This window comes from Coregonus lavaretus (assembly GCF_964263955.1).
Source record: "Coregonus lavaretus genome assembly, chromosome: 16".
Lineage (NCBI taxonomy): Eukaryota > Metazoa > Chordata > Actinopteri > Salmoniformes > Salmonidae > Coregonus > Coregonus lavaretus.
In genome coordinates, this window is record NC_140003.1 from 20497767 (window position 1) to 20524103 (window position 26337).

General features: G+C 41.7%; 1 protein-coding gene across 1 annotated transcript; it reads right to left on the minus strand.

Annotated features, from left to right (window-relative positions):
• Positions 1-18363: 18363 nt before the first annotated feature.
• Positions 18364-24802, minus strand: LOC311143613 (uncharacterized protein). Its single transcript, XM_084179466.1, has 4 exons — positions 24409-24802; positions 24157-24250; positions 23753-23840; positions 18364-23516 (listed from the first exon to the last, which is right to left on the minus strand). Exons 1-4 carry the CDS (start codon positions 24458-24460, stop codon positions 22584-22586), a joined length of 1167 nt encoding a protein of 388 aa, XP_084035592.1. The 5' UTR covers positions 24461-24802; the 3' UTR covers positions 18364-22583.
• Positions 24803-26337: the final 1535 nt, after the last annotated feature.

The following is a 26337-nucleotide window of genomic DNA, read 5'->3' on the forward strand; positions in this document are numbered from 1 at the left end:
TCCAGCATGACAATGACCCAAAACACACGGCCAAGGCAACAAAGGAGTGGCTCAAAAAGAAGCACATTAAGGTCCTGGAGTGGCCTAGCCAGACTCCAGACCTTAATCCCATAGAAAATCTGTGGAGGGAGCTGAAGGTTCGAGTTGCCAAACGTCAGCCTCGAAACCTTAAAGACTTGGAGAAGATCTGCAAAGAGGAGTGGGACAAAAATCCCTCCTGAGATGTGTGCAAACCTGGTGGCCAACTACAAGAAACGTCTGACCTCTGTGATTGCCAACAAGGGTTTTGCCACCAAGTATTAAGTCATGTTTTGCAGAGGGGTCAAATACTTATTTCCCTCATTAAAATGCAAATCAATTCATACATTTTTTTGACATGGGTTTTTCTGGATTTTTTTTTGTTATTCTGTCTCTCACTGTTCAAATAAACCTACCATTAAAATTATAGACTGATAATTTCTTTGTCAGTGGGCAAACGTACAAAATCAGCAGGTGATCAAATACTTTTTTCCCTCACTGTATATAGACGGGTGTGTGCCTTTCCACATCCTGTCCAATCAATTGAATTTACCACAGGTGGACTCCAATCAAGTTGTAGAAACATCTCAAGGATGATCAATGGAAACAGGATGCACTTGATCTCAATTTCGAGTCTCATAGGAAATGGTCTGAATACTTATTTTTTAAATCCATTTTAGAATAAGGCTGTAACGTAACAACATTTGGAAAAAGGGAAGGGGTCTGAATACTTTCCGAATGCACTGTATCTTTCTTTGCCTGCATAATATCTGTCTGTTTGTCGCTGTCTGATTCATTTATGTGGGGAATTGCTTGTAAACCTCAATGGCGTCAATGCAGCAGAGAGAATGGCCAGGTTCAGGTAAAGCAAACCCTCACCCTGTAGCCCCAGACTGATTGATACTTTACAGAAGCCAGTTACTGACGTGCATGGTGCATACTTCTGTGAAGTGACGGGTTATCTGATACCCTGTTATCTTTACATAACTCCTGTGTGGGAGGACAGGCAGCGTTGATCAAGAGGAGGGCCAGTGCCACAGCCCTGCATATGCAGCTGAGAGAGGAGAGCTCTGTTTGGAGCTGTCGAGATGTGTAGGCAGGCACCCTCAAACTGAAATCTGCCTCACTGAGGGGAGAACTAAAAAATGAAATTATGCAAAACACTCCAATAAACTCATAAGAAAAACCGGAAATAGAAATGGACTCTATGGCTTTTATTGATATTAAAGAGTAGTTATGTATTTTCAATCCTTGCTGTATGGTTCATGAAGAACATTCCTGCTGGTAATATGCTGTAGCTTGAGCAAACAATCTTATATTTAGGAGATTTAATTAGACTGAGAACATTTATGAATTAAGAAAATGAATGAAATAATGCTCAACTGGTGAAAACATAGCCTAGGCCTATAAAGATACAATTTTAAATATTGTCTAATGTTGACATTAAGATCAGTAAATATCAATTAATATTTTCCCTTTGAAAGAGAAGCTGCTATTGTAATTAACCAACCAACAGAGGACAGGATCAGAATTACAATTGAGGTATTGTTGCCTCAATGCAAGATAGCTGAAGATTGTATTCTACATTGGCCATTCAGTGAGAAATCCCTTTAGTGTCCAGAACAATACAGTCATCAACAGGACGTGACAGCTTTTGGCTTATCTCCCTGGCCCATGTTGATGGCTGTGCTGGCTGGCTGGCTTTACAGCTGCAGACCAATATACTGACTCCCCAGGTGCATGCAGAGGTTATTTCCCCCTGATCCTCCACTGACAGTGCAAATCCACACTGTGTCCCAAATGACATCCCATTCCCTATATAGTGCACTACTTTTGACTAGAGCCCTATGGGCCCTGCTCAAAAGTTGTGCACTACATTGGGAATACGGTGCCATTTGGAATGCACTATATGTCGAGGCTGCAGGCAGCAGGCAGTGTCCCTCGGATCCCACAACAAAACCAGACAGAGCGGATTTCGGATGCTCCATCTCCTTAAATATAGTTGCTCCCTGGGGGGTTTTGTGTCACATTTCGCAGCGCTGGACTCCAATAGAGTGTAACCCTCCTCACCACTCTCCACCCTGGTTATTTATCTGTCAATTGATCGCAAACCCTCTTTCCCTGGGAGGTGTTTGCCACTGTCTCCCTGGTTTAAATTGGGGGGTATAGGCTTTAGCCCTGCTCTTATTTAGCCCAACTTTAGCCTGGTATAATGGAGCAATCTGCTCCCCTCTGAGTATCCACCACCAACCCCCAGATCGGCTCTTGCCATAGTATTCATTGCTGTATTGGCTCCCTGAGACTACACTTTACTGGCCGGTTGACCCTGCCTCATTCATATTTATCCCAGTGTTGATGGGCTCATATATCATCCAGTATTGCCAGAGGGGTTTCAATGTATTTTTCTCCAGGGCAGTTAGACCATCACTTTTTTTTTCTTCAGAATTCAGGAAAATAAGGTGTTTCATTTAAGTATTGAGATTGCATTTATGCTGCGGTTGATGATCCATTTAGTCTGAATGATGCCTGTACATTTGTGTGGGTTTGCTGAGGTTTTGTTGCTCATGCTAATCGGCATCACTCCTGCACATTTTAATCATCATTATTGGAACTAGTTGTATGACGGGTTGTATCTGAAAACACAGAGTGGCATTGATGGCAAACCGGGTTAAAAGGATTTGCTAGAAAATGCACCAGAAGAGGATGCCAAGCTGTGTCGGGCCTTTGGCAAAGTCGGATCTGAACAGTGCGTGCGTCATACCATATGAAGAAAAAGAGCAACAGCCTAGCATTAAGGAGAGGAAAAAACATCCAGAAAATGTTTTATAATTGTGAGATTCGTTTTTTGAAGACCCCCCATGGGCGAGGAATAGTTTGAGGAAGTGGCTTTGCTTTGTGGTAAGTGAGTGAGTGAGTGGGAGTAAGGGAGTTGAGCGGTGGTGTGCGTGTATGAGCTCCACTTCAAGCCCCTCTCTGACTCACCCCAGTGGGTGAGGGCCAGGAGAACATAGGACACCCACACTCCCCACAGCTCAGTTCTCTATTGCTACTGCCCTGGAAAATGAACAACACAGAGGGAGGGGGAGGACCGAGATGAAGAAAATAAGAAATACATATCTCCTTTTATACTATTAATAGTCCACAGTCATCAATGTTATGGATGTCTTCCTCCGGATGCTGTGGGGATCATAGTTGCGTGGGTAAAGTATCGGACCTAAACTGCAGATTATTAGTGGACACTGACTGAAAGGAGCGGCCTTTGAAATAAACAACAGTGTCTGAAATAGACATGGGCGTTCTGGCCATGAAAAAATGTTTGCTGATGATGGAGGTCTTTCTTCCTGTTGTATCATCACACACCTGAAGACAAAAGGCTAACGTAGGTCTACAGGAAACATTCTAAGAAAAGTACGTTGTGGCTTGCAAGTGACTTCCACCTCCTACTCTTCTCGGTTTGCTGGTTTTTCTGCATTGTAATCTGAGGCACAACAGTCAAACAGATGAGATCCACCTTTGTGATTTGCAGTGGTGGAAAAAGTACCCAATTGTCATACTTGAGTAAAAGTAAAGATACCTTAATTGAAAATGACTCAAGTAAAAGTGAAAGTCACCCAGTAAAATATTACTTGAGTAAAAGTATAAAAGTATTTGGTTTTAAATATACTTAAGTATCAAAAGTAAATGCAATTGCTAAAATATACTTAAGTATCAAAAGTAAACATATATAAATCATTTCAAATTCCTTATATTAAGCAAACCAGACAGCACCATTTTCTTGTTTTTAAAATGTATGAATAGCCAGGGGCACACTCCTACAATCAGACATCTTTACAAATGAAGCATTAGTGTTTAGTGAGTCCGCCAGATCAGAGGCAGTAGAGATAACCAGGGATGTTCTCTTGATAATGCGTGAATTTGACCATTTTCCTGTCCTGCTAAGTATTCAAAAATGTAAGAGTACTTTTGGGTGTCAGGGAAAATGTATGGAGTAAAAAGTACATTGTTTTCTTTAGGAATGTGGTGAAGTAAAACCAAAAGTTGTCAAAAACATAAATAGTGAAGTACAGATACCCCAAAAAAAGACTTAAGTTGTATTTTTACTTAAGTACTTCATACCACTGGTGATTTACGATCTGTGCTTTGAAACTTGCTGGCTGTCACCATACACACCACCCTCATCCCCCCGACAGATTACAATCTCAGCCCCAACTGGATGCGATTCGACAGTGTGGAGAAGCTGTGCCGGGGAATTGGAAATGAAATTTTCAGTAATACTGCCTTATTGCCTTACCTCAGCCACCTTTTCATCCAACCAGCACACCAGGAACACAAGTGGATGTTGGCTTTCATGTGGCATAGATTTTTCTTTTTCAGAGAAAGGCCTATAGCAAACCAGCTTCCCAGGGGGTCTGTATTGGAAGGCAATTACAGGAGGGAGAGAAGTCCCCAATACTGTGTTATTTGGCCTTCTACCCTACTGTAGGCTTCCTGAATGACACTATAGTTTCTTGTCCCAGGCGGTGGCGCACATTTGTTTCTGCATATACCAACGGCCAACAAACAAGGTCTACAGAAGCTGCACATTTCTGACCTTTGGCTTTTTACCCTACTTGTAGAAGGCTACCTTCTTGTCCCAGGCACAAAGGCAGAGGCACATACTCGTTTCTACCTAGTGCCTACCGCCTCCAACAAACAGGGTCGACAGTAGCTACATGTCTCAGACACCTTTCTCCACTCCAACAAACATTAACCAGCACAAACAAAGCTGGTGATAAGACCACTGTAACAAGCATGACATGAGGCGTCATTGAACCTGGAAGGCACAAGGAAGTGGAGGTAATGCACAGCTGTGTTCACAGTAAAGATAAAATTACATTTGTGAAGGCCAAGGCAGGTGGAAATTGAGCCGCGGCAATTATGGAGTAGTGTGCAAATGCAAAACTCTGTCTAGCTCATCACGCCACAAGGTAATGAAATGCACACTGAATGCAAATTGGCCCACGCTGCACTGACAAAATCATCTGTGGTTAGTGTGGTAATGCACGCAGATCACGTACCCGGTAGGGGGGTGCGAGGGGAGGGAGGGTCAGTAACAATTAAGGCAGATAATTAACCCAAGTCGCAAGCTGGAGTTGCCGTGGCATTGATGGCTATCTTTGTTACGAGAGCTAATGGATTGTAACGTTTCACGTTAAGACATCACGACGGCCCCTCATCATACATCAGATGAAAATGTGTGCGTGATGAATTGTGTGTTTATCTTATTTCCCCTGTCCTTGTTCCCTGTCAGGCCTGTCACAGCGGTGCACCTGATCCTGTGTAAAAGGCTAATAAAGAAGCAGAGACTGGCACCAGGGGCGGACCACAGTTGATGCTGGTGCCACTTTTCATTTAGCATCATTACTCAGCTGCCAACTACTAAAGCACTCTGTCTCTTACGGAGCTCTGTATTATAAGGAATAAGAGATACAGTTTAAAGCCATAAACACTGGAATTCATCATGTATCTTCTCTTCTTCAATAGTGCATGAATCATGATAAGACAAACATAACCAAGAGCCTATACAGCAACTGATTTGTAATGTCTGACCAAGGAATACTGCAGAAGAAAGTATGAAAATAAGAAAATATATAATATGAAATATGACATTTTGGACCTGAAAAGAAGCTGGGGAATTAATTATACCCCTTTAATAAATTCTCTATTCAGAGGAGGTGCGATTATCTTGTATAGTTCAATGATGTCGTTGTCAGCAGATGGGACCCTCTGTTGTCCTTTCGGGGCTGCTTGTGCTCCAGGCCCTTGTGGGTTTGGAAGATAACATTTAGGAGTTCTGCATGTTGCTGTCAGGCAACCTTCACCCAGAATGCCGTGCTGTTTGGAGCGTGAGCCACCGAGTGCCCCTGAGTAGACACAGATGATTAATGCTCGGCGAGGCAGCAGGCACCTGACTGAGTCTTATCCATTGTGCATGGAGGCAGGTCAAGAGGGAGAATGGAGCCCCAGCAATTAAAAAAGGGACACCACTGGCTATGATGGCATTACTCAAATAGCTTCAACTAGCTTCAAATAAACCTCAGTGTCTGTGATATAGGCCTAATCAGGGTAGTTTTCTTATTCACCAAATCAGCACTAATTACTATTAGGCTTCATTTATACAGGCAGCACAATTCTGATATTTTTTTTTTTACAGTCATTGGTCTTTTGAACAATCAGATCAGCTCTGAAAAATATCTGATGTGATTGGTAAGAAAATAATTTGTGGAAAAAAGATCAGAATTGAGCTAACTGTCTAAACGCAGCCTTAGAGGCACAATTGGTGGAAGAGGGGGAAAGCAAAATATCTGTAAGAGGATAATAAAACAGACCGTCGTTAAAACCTAGACAACGGAAGTCAACAACACCTTCAGTATCTATTTGCACAGCTCTGCCAGATGCATAATTGCAGAGCTGTAAGGGAGAAAAAACAGAGTTAGGAGCAAATAATCATGAAAATGATCATCTACAGTTTGCAGAAAGATTTTCCTGAATGGCAAAGTGTTGATTTTAATGTGAAACCCCCGGCCTCAACCTGTTGGAGCCAAGCATCACATTATACATCCATCCCCAGACGGTTCTTTGATGAGCAGTAAGGTCAGATATTTAAATTGACGCAAGTATCTCATGGTGTGTTCTAAGCGTTAATTGTTACACTGAAGAGGAAGTGATAATTAAGAGATCTCTTGCTTTTCTTAACGGTGTCAGAATGCAATAGAGAGAGGAGGGAAAAAGGGATGGGGGTGTTTGAAAGAAAATGTCTATTTATATCATCAATAATTTCTTTGGAGATGAGTTGAGAACATGCCCAGCAGCCCAATGTTCTGTTTGTCTCTGACTGCTGTTTTGGAGTTTGTGTTTGGTAGAGGCATTGTCAGAAGGTTGGCTGGACTGCTCTTAAGGCTGCAGTATGTAACTTGTTGGGTGACCCGACCAAATTCACATAGAAACATCTGTCATTCTCATTGAAAGTAAGTCTAAGAAGCGGTAGATATGTTCTATGTGTGCTATTTCTATGCTTCCCGTTCTTAAATTTGGTTTTTTCTTTTACTTTCGTTTTTGTACACCAGCTTCAAACAGCTGAAAATACAATACTTTTGGTTATGGAAAATATGTTTCACAGCAGTTTAGATGGTACAATGATTCTCTACACTATACTTGCTTGTTTTGTCACATAAACTGAAATTAAGCGAACTATTACCATTTTAGCAACCAGGAAATGGCGGAGCGATTTCTGCATAGTGCATGTTTAAATCCCGTAGATTACTTCACTTCTCACTTTTTGTTTACAAAGCTCTTCTGCACAAGCTTCCAACATATCTCACTTCTCCGTAAAAATAAGGGGCACCAAACCCGCTCACAGGGTTGGTTAACTCTTGAGGTCCCTCGTGTCTCTACTACCAACCTAAGTAAATCACCCTTTAGTTTAAACGCCCCCCTATGTTTGGAATAATTTACAAACGTCATTAAATCTTGAATCCCTGGTGCCAATAGAGCAGTTTAGAACACTGATGAGGGATGAATTCACTGAGGTTTGCAAGTGTTTTGGTTGATTGTGGTGGTTTATTAGTGTTGTTAAGATGTGGTGGTTTATTAGTGTTGTTGAGATGTGGTGGTTTATTAGTGTTGTTGAGATGTGGTGTGCCTGTATCTGCTGTATCCTGTAGGTGATTTTTAGCTGTTTTATTGATTTATTGAATTATCATGTTGTGAGTTGTTTGTTTTCAGGGCACCATTGTAAATGAGACGCTGGTCTCAATTGGGCTCCCCTGAATAAATAAAAGTTCAATAAAAACACCACCTAATCCTGTCTAATTGTCGAAATCCAGTTTTTGCCGGCATCTTGCTGGCATTTCACTTATGGCACCATGCTGCGTGACTTTTACCTTGGGAGCAAAGGTGGAAAAATACCCTGCATTCATTAGATACACAGTAGTTTATGAGGCTGGAGTTGGTAAGAAACTTGTGTTGTTATCGTCAAATTGCATGCCTGCGTCATACAGGCCATTATTTCTGAGTTAATTTAGTTGTTACTTCCCACACTGTTTCCCTGACCGAATACGTTTCTATTGTTGGAATTATATGTTGAAAGTCATGCAAGAAATTCCGTCCCAAATTAGACTTGGTGAAGACACCTCCTCAACTGTAAACTTTTGTAGCTGATCAATTTATATCAATTTCTGCAGTCTTTAATGATGAGCCAGTGTCAGTGGAGTTGGCTGTCATATGTTAATCATACTTCCTTCACAGGCCCACATTCTGCAGTTGTCCTGCTGTTGTTTACATTTGATTAATTGTGGAGGCGTCGCTTGCCTCTGAGGAAAACACAGAAGCACCGCATCCAGAAATACAGTTTGTTAACGCAACCCAGGCCTAATCTGTTCTCAATCCAAACTGATTAATCCTCATTTGACAGGTTGCCGTATTCTCTGTAATTAAGTAAAAACATTCATTAATATTCGCTCACCATCAGAGTGTGAGTCTCATGAACGTGGACGTGTTCAGCTGTCAGCGCTGTCTTCTTCCATTACCTCATAAAGATCACTGAAAAGTACAGCTCCTTGGAAGTTTAAGCGCCATCATGGAAATATTGTGTCGACAATACAGCTCCTGCTCCTCTTAACTATCTTCTTCTTGCAATTTATTGCTTTCATACGTACCTGAAAACATTTTGTTTTTACGTTTGCTTTGAAACACTGCCTCGAGACAAGGTGTTCTCTTTCTTGCCTCTTCATTGTGTATAGTGTCAATTTTGAAATCCCACCACATTGTAGAGGACAAACCATTTGAGATGATATTTGACTTTGTTCTCATACACTGACTGTGTCAATATTTATCAATATACATCTGAACGGTGGTGGTGGAAGGACCCAGCTCTTGGAAAATTGTCCTGGGGCTTCTGTGAGGAATAGGAAACCCAACACGCTTTAACTTATGCTTTTTCCTGAAAGAACGATCTTTACAGAAAATAAACAGTACTGTATCGAATTCCACAGCAGCCGGAAAGCATAAAGAATCAGAAAGCACCAGCTTCCAAGGGACAGAGTAAAAATGGTCATGTTTGTTTTAAGTAAAGATCAAGAACAAGTGATTCTCATTAATGAGTATCTGAAATGTCGAGGGATTGGCAGAGAGTACGCGAGTAAGGTGACATTTATTCTCTCCTGTTTAATAGCTCTAGTAACAGAGCCATCCTTGACTCCCGTCTCCTTCTCTCTGTCATTTAATTAACCTTTGCGCAGATTAAAATGTTATCCGGTGTTATCTGAAAGCAGAGGGTGCAAATAACAGTTTCTTGCTGCGTTTTAAGCCTGTATGAAGTGAGACGTTCGGTTCGTCGCAATCTATTCCCTACACACTAGGGATACAGGTATAATATGTGCTTTGATATTTGGAGGAATTATCATTGGGCGATGAAAGGGATAGTGAACAGGTTGGCCGGTCTGTCTCTTCAGAAGCCAGCTGCTTGGCATGGCAGTCCTGTGACAACTCACTGGGGCTAGATTAAACAACTCAGCTGCTGATCGTAAGGCCACTGCATGTTGTTTCTGTCCTGCTCCCATCGCATGGTCTATGCAACACTGGCACATCTGAATGGGTCAGTTGTCATTTTAAAACGGAGGATGTGTGGGGAGAAAGTCCCACAGGATAGGAGGAAAATCAATACAACAATGCTTGGTTGTCATGCTGTGAACTACACATTCAAATCCAAAACTGATGTAGGCCTATTAAAAGTAATACACTAATGTCCTAATATGCATGAGGATGTTCTGATGAAAATTAGTATTGCTTCTTAAAGACCTCATGCAGTGATTTTTCTCTTATGCCTTAATGAAGAAGCATAGTCAAAGCAATTAGGTACTATCAGACCTGAACTATGTTATGTTTAATCAGTCAGGAATTCATACTGTTTTCTGAAAAGATCCATCCACATAAGATGACAAGTTATCCAGCCAATTTGCAAACTTACAAGAAAACCCTTTATTACTGTGTCATAACGCATTTCGTACACATCTGTAATACAATACCCCATATTGGCTTGTGTGTTCGAAGGAGTTTCGATACTGAAGGGTGTAACAAACCCTCATCCAACTGATTTTTTTATTACAACATTTCATTTTTCTACCATGTTTATCACCCTGAAAACGAAGGCAGAGGCTGCGGTAGAGATGATTCAGCTCCAGGATTCACAGGCCTATAAAGTGGGTTTATTGTGATTTGTGTAGCTCCACATCTCCTGATATCATGATTGCCAGGATGTGCCTGGGAATGGACAGACCAGGTGGATGTGCCTGGGAATGGACAGACCAGGTGGATGTGCCTGGGAATGGACAGACCAGGTGGATGTGCCTGGGAATGGACAGACCAGGTGGATGTGCCTGGGAATGGACAGACCAGGTGGATGTGCCTGGGAATGGACAGACCAGGTGGATGTGCCTGGGAATGGACAGACCAGGTGGATGTGCCTGGGAATGGACAGACCAGGTGGATGTGCCTGGGAATGGACAGACCAGGTGGATGTGCCTGGGAATGGACAGACCAGGTGGATGTGCCTGGGAATGGACAGACCAGGTGGATGTGTCGGAAACGATTTAGGCTAGTGAAACCATACAGCTACTGTAACTGCTTGCATTGTACTAACCATAATTGGCAATAAGGTGAGGGCTGATACCGCACCATCTCTTGTACCTCATCATTGTCCTTCCCTTCCCTGCGACTGACGGCTATAGGCTATAAGCTTGGGTTGTCAGGGAGTAAAAACAGAATCGGCTCTGAAACCGCTGACACTCAGGTTTATAAAAGATTGATGTGATGCCTCCCCACCTTGCACACTTTCTGTGTTGTTTTGTCTGCAAGGAAACAACCAGGTACAATCCCCATGTGCTATCTGGCATGCTGAATGTCTTATGACTCCGGAGTGCATCCGGACAAAGGTGCTGCGATGTTTGGCTACTTCAGGAAATTGTGTTGTGTGGCCCCATGGGACGAAAAGGGAAGCAATCATGGAAGAGATATGCCAGAAAAAGACAAGAGACAGCAGCCACTTCTGCGCTTCTTCTGTTTCTCCATTTCTGTAACACAAAAGCTTGCTTGCTTCAAAGCACAGCAAACTACAGTAGTCTACTGTCTCAAACACTAGACTTATTCATTTTAAAAACATTAACAATTGGGCCCCTGCCAACAATGAATGATTAATAACTATAACAAATGTTTCTATACTTTGACGTAACCCATTCATGCAGTACATGACAGGAATATAACATAAATAATTGTCATAATGTTTCATTCAAAAGTGGGAAAATGCTGTTGGGATGTTATTTTGTCACATTTTGGTGGACGGTCTGTCCTGAAATAGCAAAGAACAGTAAATATGTGACAACTTTCTTTGTTCAAGAGAGGATGAATTGGTTAGAGACATTCATGTTGCTAAAGAAAGATTCTCACAAATTAAGGAGTTCTTGTTGTTCTGGAAGGAAACCCCTACCTGAGAATTCCAGCAGCACCAGGCTAGGTTGACCTGTGTTTCTGCCATGGTAATGTTTATAATAAATCTCTGATGTTGCCTTCCAGGCAGTATGCATGCATGTTATTTATAATGTATGTCTCCATACCTTATGTTAAACTGTTAACCTCTTCCAAATACATGATGTTTTTCTCCTTCAAGAGAAAATAAAAACATTAAACCTGTCAATTACACACAATGAGATTATAAAGATCCCCCACTGTGCATCGCACACCACCTATATGCAAAGAAATGATCTTAATCGTTTGAAGTAAATTCGTAATGTTCTTGACTAGATTTAGTTTATGTACAGAAATATATGTGTATCTCTTTGTTACATGACCTGAAGACTATCTCTCTACTTAATGTTGTGTATAGAGACCTTTATTCATACTAGGTGTTCTTGCTGTGAAAATGTGAATAATCTTTGCTTATTTAAAATAGTCACATGCTACCCTGTTAGTGTCTTTCTCAGGATATATTGTGCATCCAAGATTGTCATCATAGTAGAAAAAAAGAAGGAAGGGAAATGCTGCTAAGGTACACAATAGTAGATTTTAGTAGACAGAAGGTGCTCTTTGGTAAAAGGGGTACATTGGTCATCAAAAAGAAAGGAGGACCAAGACACTCTTCATATAATTAATTAAAATGCCTTTATTTGTATGGCATGTTCAATGGAAACAACGTTTCGGCTGCATGGCCTTCGTCAGGGAGTAAAAAGATATGACATAGTGTTCCTTTTGATGATTAACTTTATCTCATCATTTGCATAATGCAGTAATACCCATATGGTTTTATAATCATTTGATGTTAGTTGACTTCTACTGACGAGCTGTCACTTTTTGAAACAAACATAGCAATCATAACTCATAACAAGCAAGAGTCTATCTGTCAGACACCATTCACAGAGTTGTTGTTTTTTCTCACATTTATTGGTTATGCTTCTTGCTACACACTCTTTTTTCTAATTAACAGCACATACGTGATAGCTTTAATTACACCCCAAAAATAGGCACATACACAAAAACAAATTCTAAATTATAATGGCACTTGATTTCCATAAGCTGTGCTATGGTGTGTGAGATACTTCTCAAGTTCTCATTCGGAACGTTCACAATCAAATGATCATGTACAAATTAAAACAATCTCACACCTTAAAATGTTCACAGACTGTTTAAATTAACTCCCACACTGAGCTGAGGTGAGAAGAACAGCTCTGGAAATAGCTTCGGCTTTGTCAGATTGCCTTATGTTCGACTTTATTTCCACCAAACTTTAATATTTTATGAGCACATATATTCATTTAACCTTTCCCCTCCTACTGCAATGTCACAATCTAGAGAGGTGTTCAAGGACTTAAAGTATGATTTAAAAAAAATGCAATGTACTTGCATGTGGTTTTCAAAATCATTTAAACATGTTTGATGGTAGGATCCTATAGGACCAAAACAAGCCATTATTTTTGTGAACAACATTTTATGTAGTTTGTCATTTTTTCAGAAGAGGGGTTACAGGTACATGTGCACTGAGTGTACAAAACATTAGCAACACCTTCCTAATATTGAGTTGCACCCCCTTTTGCCCTCAGAACAGCCTCAATTCATCGTGGTGTGGACTCTACAAGGTGTCGAAAGCATTCCACAGGGATGCTGCCCTATGTTGATACCAATGCTTCCCACAGTTGTGTCAAGTTGGCTGGATGTCCTTTGGGTGGTGGACCATTCTTGATATACACGGGAAACAGTGGTCGTCGAACATCTCATTCCAAAATCATGGGCATTAATATGGAGTTGGTTCCCCCTTTGCTGCTATAACAGCCTCCACTCTTCTGGGAAGGCTTTCCACTAGATGTTGGAAAATTGTTGCAGGGACTTGCTTCCATTCAGCCACGAGCATTAGTGAGGTCGGGCACTGATGTTGGGCGATTAGGCCTGGCTCGCAGTCGGCATTCCAAATCATCCCAAAGGTGTTCGATGGGGTTGAGGTCAGGGCTCTGTGCAGGTCATTCAAGTTCTTCCACACCGATCTCGACAAACCATCTCGACAAACCATTTCTGTATGGACCACGCTTGGTGCACGGGGGCATTGTCATGCTGAAACAGGAAAGGGTCTTCCTCAAACTGTTGCCACAAAGTTGGAAGCACAGAATCATCTAGAATGTAATTGTATGCTGTAGCGTTAAGATTTCCCTTCACTGGAACTAATGAAAAACAGCCCCAGCCATTATTCCTCCTCCACCACACTTTACAGTTGGCACTATGCATTAGGGCAGGCAGCGTTCTCCTGGCATCCGTCAAACTTAGATTTGTCTGTTGGACTGACAGATGGTGAAGCATGATTCATCACTCCAGAGAACGTGTATCCACTGCTCCAGAGTCCAATGGCGGCGAGCTTTACACCACTCCAGTCAACACTTGGCATTGCACATGGTGATCTTAGGCTTGTGTGTGGCTGTTGGGCCATGGAAACTCATTTCATGAAGCTCCCGACCAACAGTTCTTGTGCTGACATTGCTTCCAGAGTCAGTTTGGAACTTGGTAGTTAGTGTTGCAACCCGAGGACAGACAATTTTTAAGCGCTACAACCTTCAGCACTCAGCGGTCCCGTTCTGTGAGCTTATGTGGCCTACCACTTCGTGGCTGAGCCGTTGTAGCTCCTAGACGTTTCCACTTCACAATAACAGCATTTACAGTTGACTGGGGCAGCTCTAGCAGGGCAGAAATTTGACGAACTGACTTGTTGGAAAAGTGCTATCCTATGACGGTGCCACGTTGAAAGTCACTGAGTTCTTCAGTAAGGCCATTCTACTGCAAATGTTTGTCTATGGAGATTGCATGGCTGTGTGCTCTAAATTATACACTTGTCAGTAACTGGTGTGGCTGAAATAGCCCAATCCACTAATTTGAAGGGGTGTCCACATACTTTTGTACATATAGTGTATCTTTATGACTATCACCCCCTCTTATAGATGTTGGAGTTTCTAATAGAGCTGTAATATTAGTGACAGGCAGTGGGTATGTGTGGTGATGCTTTGATGAATGCAATCAGGTCCCTCTGTTCTACACTTGGGCAACACAAAAGCAGCGTCTTAGTAATTGCTAGATATTAAAGCTGATAATCAGCCCCGGTGTGCAATTAAGTATAATGACCATTGTTGATGGATCTATCTCTGAGGATGTGAAAAGCCCTCATGCATACGTACAGTATTGGAGTGAATACATAGGGACTGCGGTCGTGTGAGAATGAAACTTCAAACCATTTCTCAGAACCACAATGGCTGTTGTGATCGACTGTCATTTGCTTGAGAAGTGGGGACTTCAGTGGGGTCTTCAGAGATGGAGTACTGCATTAGGAAAATTACCCCTTTACCTTGTTATTCCAAATTCTAGTGCTGTAAGACATATATGTAGACACCCACACACAGATAAAGCTGAACATGCTTATCTGTCTCTAGGATAGGCATGTTTTATTCCTCTCAGAAAGGAGAGAAAAATAACCCGTCTGATATATACAGTACCAGTCAAAAGTTTGGACACATCTACCCATTCAAGGGTTTTTCTTAATTTCTACTATTTTCTACATTGTAGAATAATAGTGAAGACATCAAAACTATGAAATAACACATATGGAATCATGTAGTAACCAAAAAAGTGTTAAACAAATCAAAATATATTTCATATTTGAGATTCTTCAAATACCCACCCTTTGCCTTGATGACAGCTTTGTACACTCTTGGCATTCTCTCAACCAGCTTCACCTGGAATGCTTTTCTAACAGTCTTCAAGGAGTTCCCACATATGCTGAGCACTTGTTGGCTGCTTTTCCTTCACTCTGCCGTCCGACTCATCCCAAACCATCTCAATTTGGTTGAGGTCGGGGGATTGTGGAGGCCAGGTCATCTGATGCAGCACTCCATCACTCTCCTTTTTGGTAAAATAGTCATTACACAACCTGGAGGTGTTATTTCATAGTTTTGATGTCTTCACTATTATTCTACAATGTAGAAAATAATATAAAGAAAAACCCTTGAATGAGTAGGTGTGTCCAAACTTTTGACTGGTCTGTATATCTATACAGTATATATATACAGTGGGGAAAAAAAGTATTTAGTCAGCCACCAATTGTGCAAGTTCTCCCACTTAAAAAGATGAGAGAGGCCTGTAATTTTCATCATAGGTACACGTCAACTATGACAGACAAAATGAGAATTTTTTTTCCAGAAAATCACATTGTAGGATTTTTTATGAATTTATTTGCAAATTATGGTGGAAAATAAGTATTTGGTCAATAACAAAAGTTTCTCAATACTTTGTTATATACCCTTTGTTGGCAATGACACAGGTCAAACGTTTTCTGCAAGTCTTCACAAGGTTTTCACACACTGTTGCTGGTATTTTGCCCATTCCTCCATGCAGATCTCCTCTAGAGCAGTGATGTTTTGGGGCTGTCGCTGGGCAACACAGACTTTCAACACCCTCCAAAGATTTTCTATGGGGTTGAGATCTGGAGACTGGCTAGGCCACTCCAGGACCTTGAAATGCTTCTTACGAAGCCACTCCTTCGTTGCCCTGGCGGTGTGTTTGGGATCATTGTCATGCTGAAAGACCCAGCCACGTTTCATCTTCAATGCCCTTGCTGATGGAAGGAGGTTTTCACTCAAAATCTCACGATACATGGCCCCATTCATTCTTTCCTTTACACGGATCAGTCGTCCTGGTCCCTTTGCAGAAAAACAGCCCCAAAGCATGATGTTTCCACCCCCATGCTTCACAGTAGGTATGGTGTTCTTTGGATGCAACTCAGCATTCTTTGTCCTCCAAACACGACGAGTTGAGTTTTTACCAAAAAGTTCTATTTTGGTTTCATCTGACCATATGACATTCTCCCAATCCTCTTCTGGATCATCCAAATGCACTCTAGCAAACTTCAGATGGGCCTGGACATGTACTGGCTTAAGCAGGGGGACACGTCTGGCACTGCAGGATTTGAGTCCCTGGCGGCGTAGTGTGTTACTGATGGTAGGCTTTGTTACTTTGGTCCCAGCTCTCTGCAGGTCATTCACTAGGTCCCCCTGTGTGGTTCTGGGATTTTTGCTCACTGTTCTTGTGATCATTTTGACCCCACGGGGTGAGATCTTGCGTGGAGCCCCAGATCGAGGGAGATTATCAGTGGTCTTGTATGTCTTCCATTTCCTAATAATTGCTCCCACAGTTGATTTCTTCAAACCAAGCTGCTTACCTATTGCAGATTCAGTCTTCCCAGCCTGGTGCAGGTCTACAATTTTGTTTCTGGTGTCCTTTGACAGCTCTTTGGTCTTGGCCATAGTGGAGTTTGGAGTGTGACTGTTTGAGGTTGTGGACAGGTGTCTTTTATACTGATAACAAGTTCAAACAGGTGCCATTAATACAGGTAACGAGTGGAGGACAGAGGAGCCTCTTAAAGAAGAAGTTACAGGTCTTTGAGAGCCAGAAATCTTGCTTGTTTGTAGGTGACCAAATACTTATTTTCCACCATAATTTGCAAATAAATTCATAAAAAATCCTACAATGTGATTTTCTGGATTTTCTTTTCTCAATTTCTCTGTCATAGTTGACGTGTAGCTATGATGAAAATTACAGGCCTCTCTCATCTTTTTAAGTGGGAGAACTTGCACAATTGGTGGCTGACTAAATACTTTTTTTCCCCCACTGTACCTGTTCTATTGGTCAGTAGAACATGTTATCACAATATATTGGTCAGTCTATGCTAATAACAATCGATTGGTTGATCTTGCTACAACTGTTTTAACCAATCACAATGTTTTTATTAGCATATTCTTTATTGGTCCTTGAGGCCATTTTAAAAGCCTCCACTTATTTCTATAAAAATCCTCAAGGCCAAAAGCTGAAAATGCATTGGTTCTACTTTTTGTAATAAAGATGTAATGCCATTTGTCCTCCAAGTGTTGCTGAATATCCTCTCTCCCCGTTTGCTCCCCAATTGGAAAAGTGAAGTAGCGGCAGTGATCCCTTCCTGTTGCAAGATTCAAGCACACCCTTTAAAAGTAAATAATGAAATTACCATAACATGGTGTCAGTGGGTGGGGTATGCCCTACCTACATTATATGTTTTATTCCAAGGTCATAGAGGAACATTACATTGTACCAGGTATGTAAATATAGGCAGTTACCTAGTGCTTACCATAAAGGACTATATTTACTAGCTTGGTACAGGGTAATTGCATGGGAAGTAATAACAGTATATGACAACTAGAGAAACATCTAAAAAAGTGTAGGCTTTATTATCAGTATAGCATTACACGGGCACTCTGGCAGGTCGAACAGAACATACAAATAATTGCCAAATGCACTTTAACAAATGCACCTAGGGATCAGAGACTGTCATTTCTGCTAGTGTAAACATATATTTAAATAGTATTGTATAGAGTTGCCTATCAAGTGGTGTGGATGACATTTAATGATATACACACACACACACACACACACACACACACATATATATATATACACATATATATACACACACACATATATACATATACATATACATATATATATATATATATACACATACATACATACATATATATATATATATATATATATATATATATATATACACACATATACATAACACATATGGAATCATGAAGTAACCAAAAAAGTGTTAAACAAATCAAAAATTGTTTTATATTTGAGATTCTTCAAATAGCCACCCTTTGCCTTGATGACAGCTTTGCACACGCTTGGCATTCTCTCAACCAGCTTCATGAGGTAGTCACCTGGAATGAATTTCAATTAACAGGTGTGTCTTCTTAAAAGTTAATTTGTGGAATTTCTTTCCTTAATGCGTTTGAGCCAATCAGTTGTGTTGTGACAAGGTAGGGGTGGTATACAGAAGATAGCCTTATTTGGTAAAACACCAAGTCCATATTATGGCAAGAACAGCTCAAATAAGCAAAGAGAAACGACAGTCTTTAAGACATGAAGGTCAGTCAATATGGAAAATGTCAAGAACTTTGAAAGTTTCTTCAAGTGCGGTCGCAAAAACCATCAAGCGCTATGATGAAACTGGCTCTCATGAGGACCGCCACACGAAAGGAAGACCCAGAGTTACCTCTGCTGCAGAGGATAAGTTCATTAGAGTTACCAGCCTCAGAAATTGCAGCCCAAATAAATGCTTCGCAGAGTTCAAGTAACAGACACATCTCAACATCAACTGTTCAGAGAAGACTGCGTGAATCAGGCCTTCATGGTCGAATTGCTGCAAAGAAACCAATTGAGATGGTTTGGGATGAGTTGGACCGCAGAGTGAAGGAAAAGCTCCAACAAGTGCTCAGCATATGTGGGAACTCCTTCAAGACTGTTGGAAAAGCATTCCAGGTGAAGCTGGTTGAGAGAATGCCAAGAGTGTGCAAAGCTGTCATCAGGCAAAGGGTGGCTACTTTGATTACTACATGATTCCATATGTGTTATTTCATAGTTTTGATGTCTTCACTATTATTCTACAATGTAGAAAATAGTAAAAATTAAGAAAAACCTTTGAATGAGTAGGGTGTCCCCAAACTTTTGACTGGTACAGTATACACACAGTGCATTCGGAAAGTATTCAGACCCCTTTACTTTTTCCACATTTTGTTGCCTTATTCTAAAATTGATTAAATTGTTTTTTCCCCCTCATCAATCTACACACAATACCCCATCACGACAAAAAAATTTTTGCAACTTTATTTAATTTTTTTAACCTGGAAATATTACATTTACATGAGTATTCAGACCCTTTACTCAGTAGTTTGTTGAAGCACTTGGGTATGACGCTACAAGATTGGTACACCTGTATTTGGGGAGTTTCTCCCATTCTTCTCTGCAGATCCCCTCAAGCTCTCCAGAGATGTTCGATCAGGTTCAAGTCCGGGCTCTGGCTGGGCCACTCAAAGACATTCAGAGACTTGTCCCGAAGCCATTCCTGCGTTGTCTTGGCTGTGTGCTTAGGGTCGTTGTCCTGTTGGAAGGTGAATCTTCGCCCCAGTCTGAGGTGCTGAGCGCTCTGGAGCAGGTTTTCATCAAGGATCTCTCTGTACTTTGCTCCGTTCATCTTTCCCTCGATTCTGACTAGTCTCCCAGTCCCTGCCGCTGAAAAACATCCCCACAGCATGATGCTGCCACCATGCTTCACCGTTGGGACGGTGCCAGGTTTCCTTCAGACGTGACGCTTGGCATTCAGGCTTATTGGTTTCATCAGACCAGATAATCTTGTTTCTCATGGTCTGAGAGTCCTTTAGGTGGCTTTTGGCAAACTCCAAGCGGGCTGTCATGTGCCTTTTACTGAGGAGTGGCTTCCGTCTGGCCACTCTACCATAAAAGGCCTGATTGGTGGAGTGCTGCAGAGATGGCTGTCCTTCTGGAAGTTTCTCCCATCTCCACAGAGGAACTCTGTAGCTCTGTCAGTGACAATCGGGTTCTTGGGCACCTCCCTGACCAAGGCCCTTCTCCCCCGATTGCTCAGTTTGGCCAGGTGGCCAGCTCTAGGAAGAGTCTCAGTGGTTCCAAACTTCTTCCATTTAAGAATGATGGAGGCCACTGTGTTCTTGGGGATCTTCAATGCTGCAGACATGTTTTGGTACCCTTCCCCAGATCTGTGCCTCGACACAATCCTGTCTCGCTCTACGGACAATTATTTTGACCTCATGGCTTGGTATTTGCGCCGACATGCACTGTCAACTGTGGGACCTTATATAGACAGGTGTGTGCCTTTCCAAATCATGTCCAATCAATTGAATTTACCAGAGGTGGACTGCAATCAAGTTGGAGAAACATCTCAACGATGATCAATGGAAACAGGATGCACCTGAGCTCAATTTCAAGTCTCATAGCAAAGGGTCTGAATGCTTATGTAAGTAAGGTATGTTTTTTATGTTTAATAAATCTTTAAACCTGTTTTTGCTTTGTCATTATGGGGTATTGTGTGTAGATTGATGAGGATGTTTATTTTATTTATTTTAGAATAAGGCTGTAACGTAACAAAATATGGAAAAGGTGAAGGGGTCTGAATACTTTCCGAACGCACTGTATGTGTATATATAGATAAAACAAAAATATAAACACAACATGTAAAGTGTTGGTCCCATGTGTCATGAGCTGAAATAAAAGACAAAAAAGCTTATTTCTCTTAAATGTTGTGCACAATTTTTGTTTACTTCCCTGTTAGTGAGCATTTCTCCTTTGACAATAATCCATCCACCTGACAGGTGTGGCATATCAAGAAGTTGATTAAGCAGCATGATCATTACACAGGTGCACCTTGTGCTGGAGACAATAAAAGGCCACAAAAATGTGCAGTTGTCACACAACACAATGCCACAGATGTCTCAAGTTGAGGGCCAGAGAATTGAATGTTAATTTATCTACCATAAGCTGCCTCCAATGTCGTTTTAGAGAATGTGGCAGTCAAACCGGCCTCACAACCGCAGACCACGTGTATGGCGTCGTGTGGACGAGCGGTTTGCTGATGTCAACGTTGTGCACAGTGTGTTCCATGGTTATGGTATGGGCAGGTTTATGCTACGGACAACAAACACAATTTCATTTATCAATGGCAATTTGAATGCACAGAGATACCGTGACGAGATCCGCACGGCCCCATGTTGCGAGGATCTGTACACAATTCATGGAAGCTGAAAATGTCCCAGTTCTTCCATGGCCTGCATACTCACCAGACATGTCACCCATTGAGCATGTTTGGGATGCTCTGGTTCAACAGCGTGTTCCAGTTCCCACCAATATCCAAGAACTTCGCACAGCCATTGAAGAGGATTGGAACATCATTCCACAGGACACAATCAACATGCGTACTCCTGAGTGGCGCAGTGGTCTAAGGCACTGCATTGCTGTGCTAACTGTGCCACTAGAGATCCTGGTTCGAATCCAGGCTCTGTCGCAGCCGGCCGCGACTGGGAGACTCATGGACGGCGCACAATTGGCCCAGCGTCGTCCAGGGTAGGGGAGGGAATGGCCGGCAGGGATGTAGCTCAGTTGATAGAGCATGGCGTTTGCAATGCCAGGGTTGTGGGTTTGATTCCCACGGGGGGCCAGTATAAAAAATTATAATATATGTATTCACTAACTGTAAGTCGCTCTGGATAAGAGCGTCTGCTAAATGACTAAAATGTAAATGTAAATGAGATGTGTCGCGCTGCATGGAGATGTCACCACTGACTGGTTTTCTGATCCACACCCCAACTTTTTTTTTTTTAAGGTATCTGTGACCAACACATGTATATCTGTATTCCCAGTCATGTGAAAGCCATAGATTAGGGCCTAATGAATTTATTTCAATTGACTGATTTCCTTATATGAACTGTAACTCAGTAAAATCTTTGAAATTGTTGCGTTTATATTTTTGTTCAGTATATATATATTTATATACACACACATACAGTCTTGTACGGCTAACCTTGTGGGGACACACAATTCAGTCCCATTCAAAATCCTATTTTCCCTAACCGCTAACCCGTATTCTTACCTTAACCCAAAAACCTAACCTTAACCATAAACCTAACCCTAGCTCCTAACCCTTAACGTAATTCTAACCCTAACACTAATTCTAACTTTAACCCTAAATCCCCTAGAAATTGCATTTGACCTTGTGGGGACTAACAAAATGTCCCCAGTTCGTACATTTTTTGTTTCTTTACTATTCTTGTGGGGACTTCTGGTCCCCACAAGAATAGCTAAACACGTCCACACACAGACACACTGCAATAAAAAATAAAAAAATGAGCGCAACCTGGCGCAACATAAACATTGTAGCGGCTTCTCTTTCAGGGTGCAACCTCGCACAGAAGCACTCTGTGCTCATTACAGCTAGCACCAATTGAATGACTTTGCACTCCCTGTGTGTGCAGGTTAACCTTATGAAAATGATCACAAAATGCTGGGGCCTGGTGACATAGAAACCTGTTTGTATGTCTTGTGCGCACTGAATCACCTACAGTACACCCCTTCACCTTTTAGTTATGGTTCATTTTTCACAGCTTATCAACAAGTCTCTCAAATATGGAAAGCAGTTTCTCTCTCTTTTCTATAGTGGTTGAGTCCAGTTCCACATCAGCAGAGCCGTTGTTCCTGGAAATCTTGTTTTTCATTAGGGCTTCCTTTTCTTTCTGCAGCTCTGCCCTCTCTCTCTCAATTGACGCCCTATCCCTGTCCAGTATGGCTCGCTCCCGTTCCATCGCTGCTCGCTCCCTGTCCATCGCTGCCCTGTCCTTGTCTAGTGACGCTCTGCCTCGCTCAACAGCCACCCTCTCTCTGTTCACTACATCCCTCTCTCTGTCCAGTATCAACCTCTCCCTGTCAAAGTCTGCCTGCTCCCTCTCTAACACTTCTCGCTCCTTCTCCAAATCTGCTATCTGCCTCTCTAGTTCAGCAGTCTCCCTCTCAATGTTCCTGCCAGGGTTTCTCACCAACATGGCTCTTCCGTCTTCAGCTATGGTCTCTACGTCCTCAGCCATGGTCCTCCCATACCCACCCACTGGCATCTTGTCAGGCGCGGCCCTCTCATTCTGAGCTGCACCCCTGCCCTCCTCTCGCAGGGCCCTCTCGCACTCCACCGCTGCCCTCCGGATCTCCTCTGTAGCTGCGTCTGTGTATGCCACCTGTCCATCTGTTACCGTGTTCGCAGCACCAACACTCTCCCCCAGCTGTGCCTTGGCCCAGAACTCAAAAATGTTTGTCCCCTCACCCCCCTCCGGCCTCATACATAGTCTCTTGTTGGCTATGGGAGAGGTAGTGGGAGAGGACGCAAATGAAACGTCCCCAACTTCCCCAAAATCAAACAGTGAAGGGTTTAAGATACGGGCAGACCCAGCTAGGCGGCCCTCAATGGCATCGTCCATGAGGTGGAACCAACGCCAGGACATTGGATTGACTTTCTCCATGCCAAGAGGAGGGTACTTAAAATCCTACACAGAAAAGGGACAATGGGTACAATCAGGTTAATGCTCTATATTGGTCTTGGGTCTGCAGGAGTTTGTACCAGGCAGGCCTTATGACACACTTGATTCAACACATCATTGAGCCGTTGATTAGTTGAACTGGGTTAGTACTGAGCTGGAACAAAAGCCTGGAATCGGTGTTTAAAATAGTGAATTCAAACAGAAGGCTGTTGCCTGCTCTCACATGCATTCATAATCATTACCTTATATTTCTTTTTAAGGTTTTCCCACTTCTTTTTCAACTGCCCGGTTGTAAGCTTTCCTTCGAGACCCAACTCCACTAACATTGCTCTGCAGAATCAAAGTGAGACAAGTCAGATACTACAGATAGGGTTTGATCTTCATAACCAGCTCCTACTTAACACAATGACTTTCGCATAGTCCTTTTTCAAATAACATTGTAAGTAAAAGCACATCAGTGAATCAGTGAATCAACATTAATTCATGAATTAAATGGATACATATTTTGTCCTCAAACATCCATTACAGTCAACAAAATGGCATGTGACAGTTCATTTTGAGGTACAAACAAAAGCCAAAACAAATTGTGTTGGGATTATCATGCCAACAAACAGAACGTTCACTTGAGCATCATTATATCACTCACCTCCAGGCAGGCATGGCAGAGTTTCTCTTCCCAGTGAAGATGGCGTCATTCGTTGCACGCAATTTGATCAATCTGGATATGTCATTTTCCGACACTTATTGGGGAAAAATAAAACAATGTTAATCCATCAGCATACGCATAACTTTGACAGACCCCAACTCAGCGACGTCGCAAACGAATATGGTTAACATTAACAATATTAACATTATATTTGAGAACGACATTCATTGTTAGCAATACCATAACACTTACTTTTATAGTTATATTCTGCACCAAAAGGTCTTTTATCCATTGCTTCCATCATGATCAAATACAAGTGTACTAAATTGAAGGGTACTCGAAACAAAGCCCGTATCTTGTAGTGCACTAGCTAGCAAGAGCAAATATGGCGGCGTCCCTCGATCCCCTCGTCCTCCTTCGTGAAGAGCCCTATTTATATAATCCACATTTAAATGAAACAATATACGGGATTTCTTACTATGAATGATTTACTGGTATGTGATTACAGACTGATGTGTAATCAAATAAAAAGTCTGGATAAATTCGACTCAGAAACTAACCTATTTGATAAGTGTGGAGGAGGGTTTTTCACAAGGGCGGTAGAGAAGAAGGCTGCGTCGAGAAATAGACAAATTCAATTGGTTGTGCGCGATACTTCCTTTTAGCTTGCTCAGTAGCTTACGTCCCAAAGGGTAGGCCACAAAACTATTAAACCTACAGTACCACAATCTTTGGTAATGCCATTCAACATATTCTATTTCCAACTAGGCAGAACTGTCATTTTACGATTAAAGTGTGAAACCCCACAGAATACAGTTCAATCCCCCAATTGTGGCCTATGAACAACCCCGTAATAACATTTATATATTTTACATCATATAATGCACACTATAAAGTAAGCAATGTGCAATAAAAATACAAAATTCCGAGTTTAATTTAGATTTATACTATATCAAACAGAGCGTTCCAGGGTTGATTGAGGATACGCTGGCTGAACGCTTTGGAGATAAATGTGTGAATTTATTAAGTCAGTAAACTGCTTGCTTACTGCATTAGATTCCAAAGGTCATCTCTCATTCTCATTTATAGGAGAAGTTGACTTTATGATCTTCATCAAAGACAGTAAAACTGTAAGTGGCCTTGCACAAGCCTTGGGTTGTGCGAACTGAACGGCTCACAGGGAAGGACAATCTCCTGTTTTTGAAGCATGTACCAGAAACAGGAAATGTTGTAGTGTTATGTATATTATGTATGTTATGTATATTATATTATATTATATTATGTATATTGTGTATTTTATTTGTTGTTTTGTTTCCTGTTTGGACCCCAGGAAGAGTAGCCGCTGCCAAGGGATCCTAATAAATAAAAAAAGAACCCCATTAAACTACAAAAATACTCAGTTTACTATTCCCTTAATCATTTAGCAGACTACGCACTGTAGTATCCCTTGTGTAGTACTTACTTTAGAATGTTGTAGTATAGTAGAATACTATACTGAACAAAAATATAAACGCAACATGCAACAATTTCATTGATTTTACTGAGTTACAGTACATATGAGGAAAACAGTCAATTGAAATGAATTCATTAGGCCCTAATCTATGGATTTCACAAGTGGGAATACAGATATGCATCTGTTGGTCAAAGACACCTTTAAAAAAATGGGCCTCAGGATCTCGTCACGTTATTTTTGTGCATTCAAATTGCCATCGATAAAATGTATTTGTCCGTAGCTTATGCCTGCCCATACCATAACCCCACCGCCACCATGGGGCACTCTGTTCACAACATTGACATCAGCAAACCGCTCGCCCACACGACGCATACACGTGGTCTGCGGTTGTGAGGCCGGTTGGACATACTGCCAAATTCTCTAAAACGACGTTGGAGGCGGCTTATGGTAGAGAAATTAACATTACATTATTTGGCAACAGCTCTGGTGGACATTCCTGCAGTCAGCATGCCAATTGCACACTCCCTCAAAACTTGAGACATCTGTGGCATTGTGTTGTGTGACAAAACTCCACATTTTAGAGTGGCCTTTTATTGTCCCCAGCACAAGGTGCGCCTTTGTAATGATCATGCTGTTTAATCAGATTCTTGATATGCCACACCTGTCAGGTGGATGAATTATCTTGGCAAAGGAGAAATGTTCACTAACATGGATGTAAACAAATTTGT

What these genes read in the sequence shown, in the direction of transcription:
- LOC311143613 (XM_084179466.1), bottom strand. Translation starts at nt 24,460, where the DNA reads ATGATGGAAGCAATGGATAAAAGACCTTTTGGTGCAGAATATAACTAT. An exon ending in TGCAGAATATAACTATAAAA is followed by an intron (nt 24,251 to 24,408) that starts GTAAGTGTTATG and finishes TTCCCCAATAAG; the next exon opens with TGTCGGAAAATGACATATCC. An exon ending in TCTGCCATGCCTGCCTGGAG is followed by an intron (nt 23,841 to 24,156) that starts GTGAGTGATATA and finishes TTGATTCTGCAG; the next exon opens with AGCAATGTTAGTGGAGTTGG.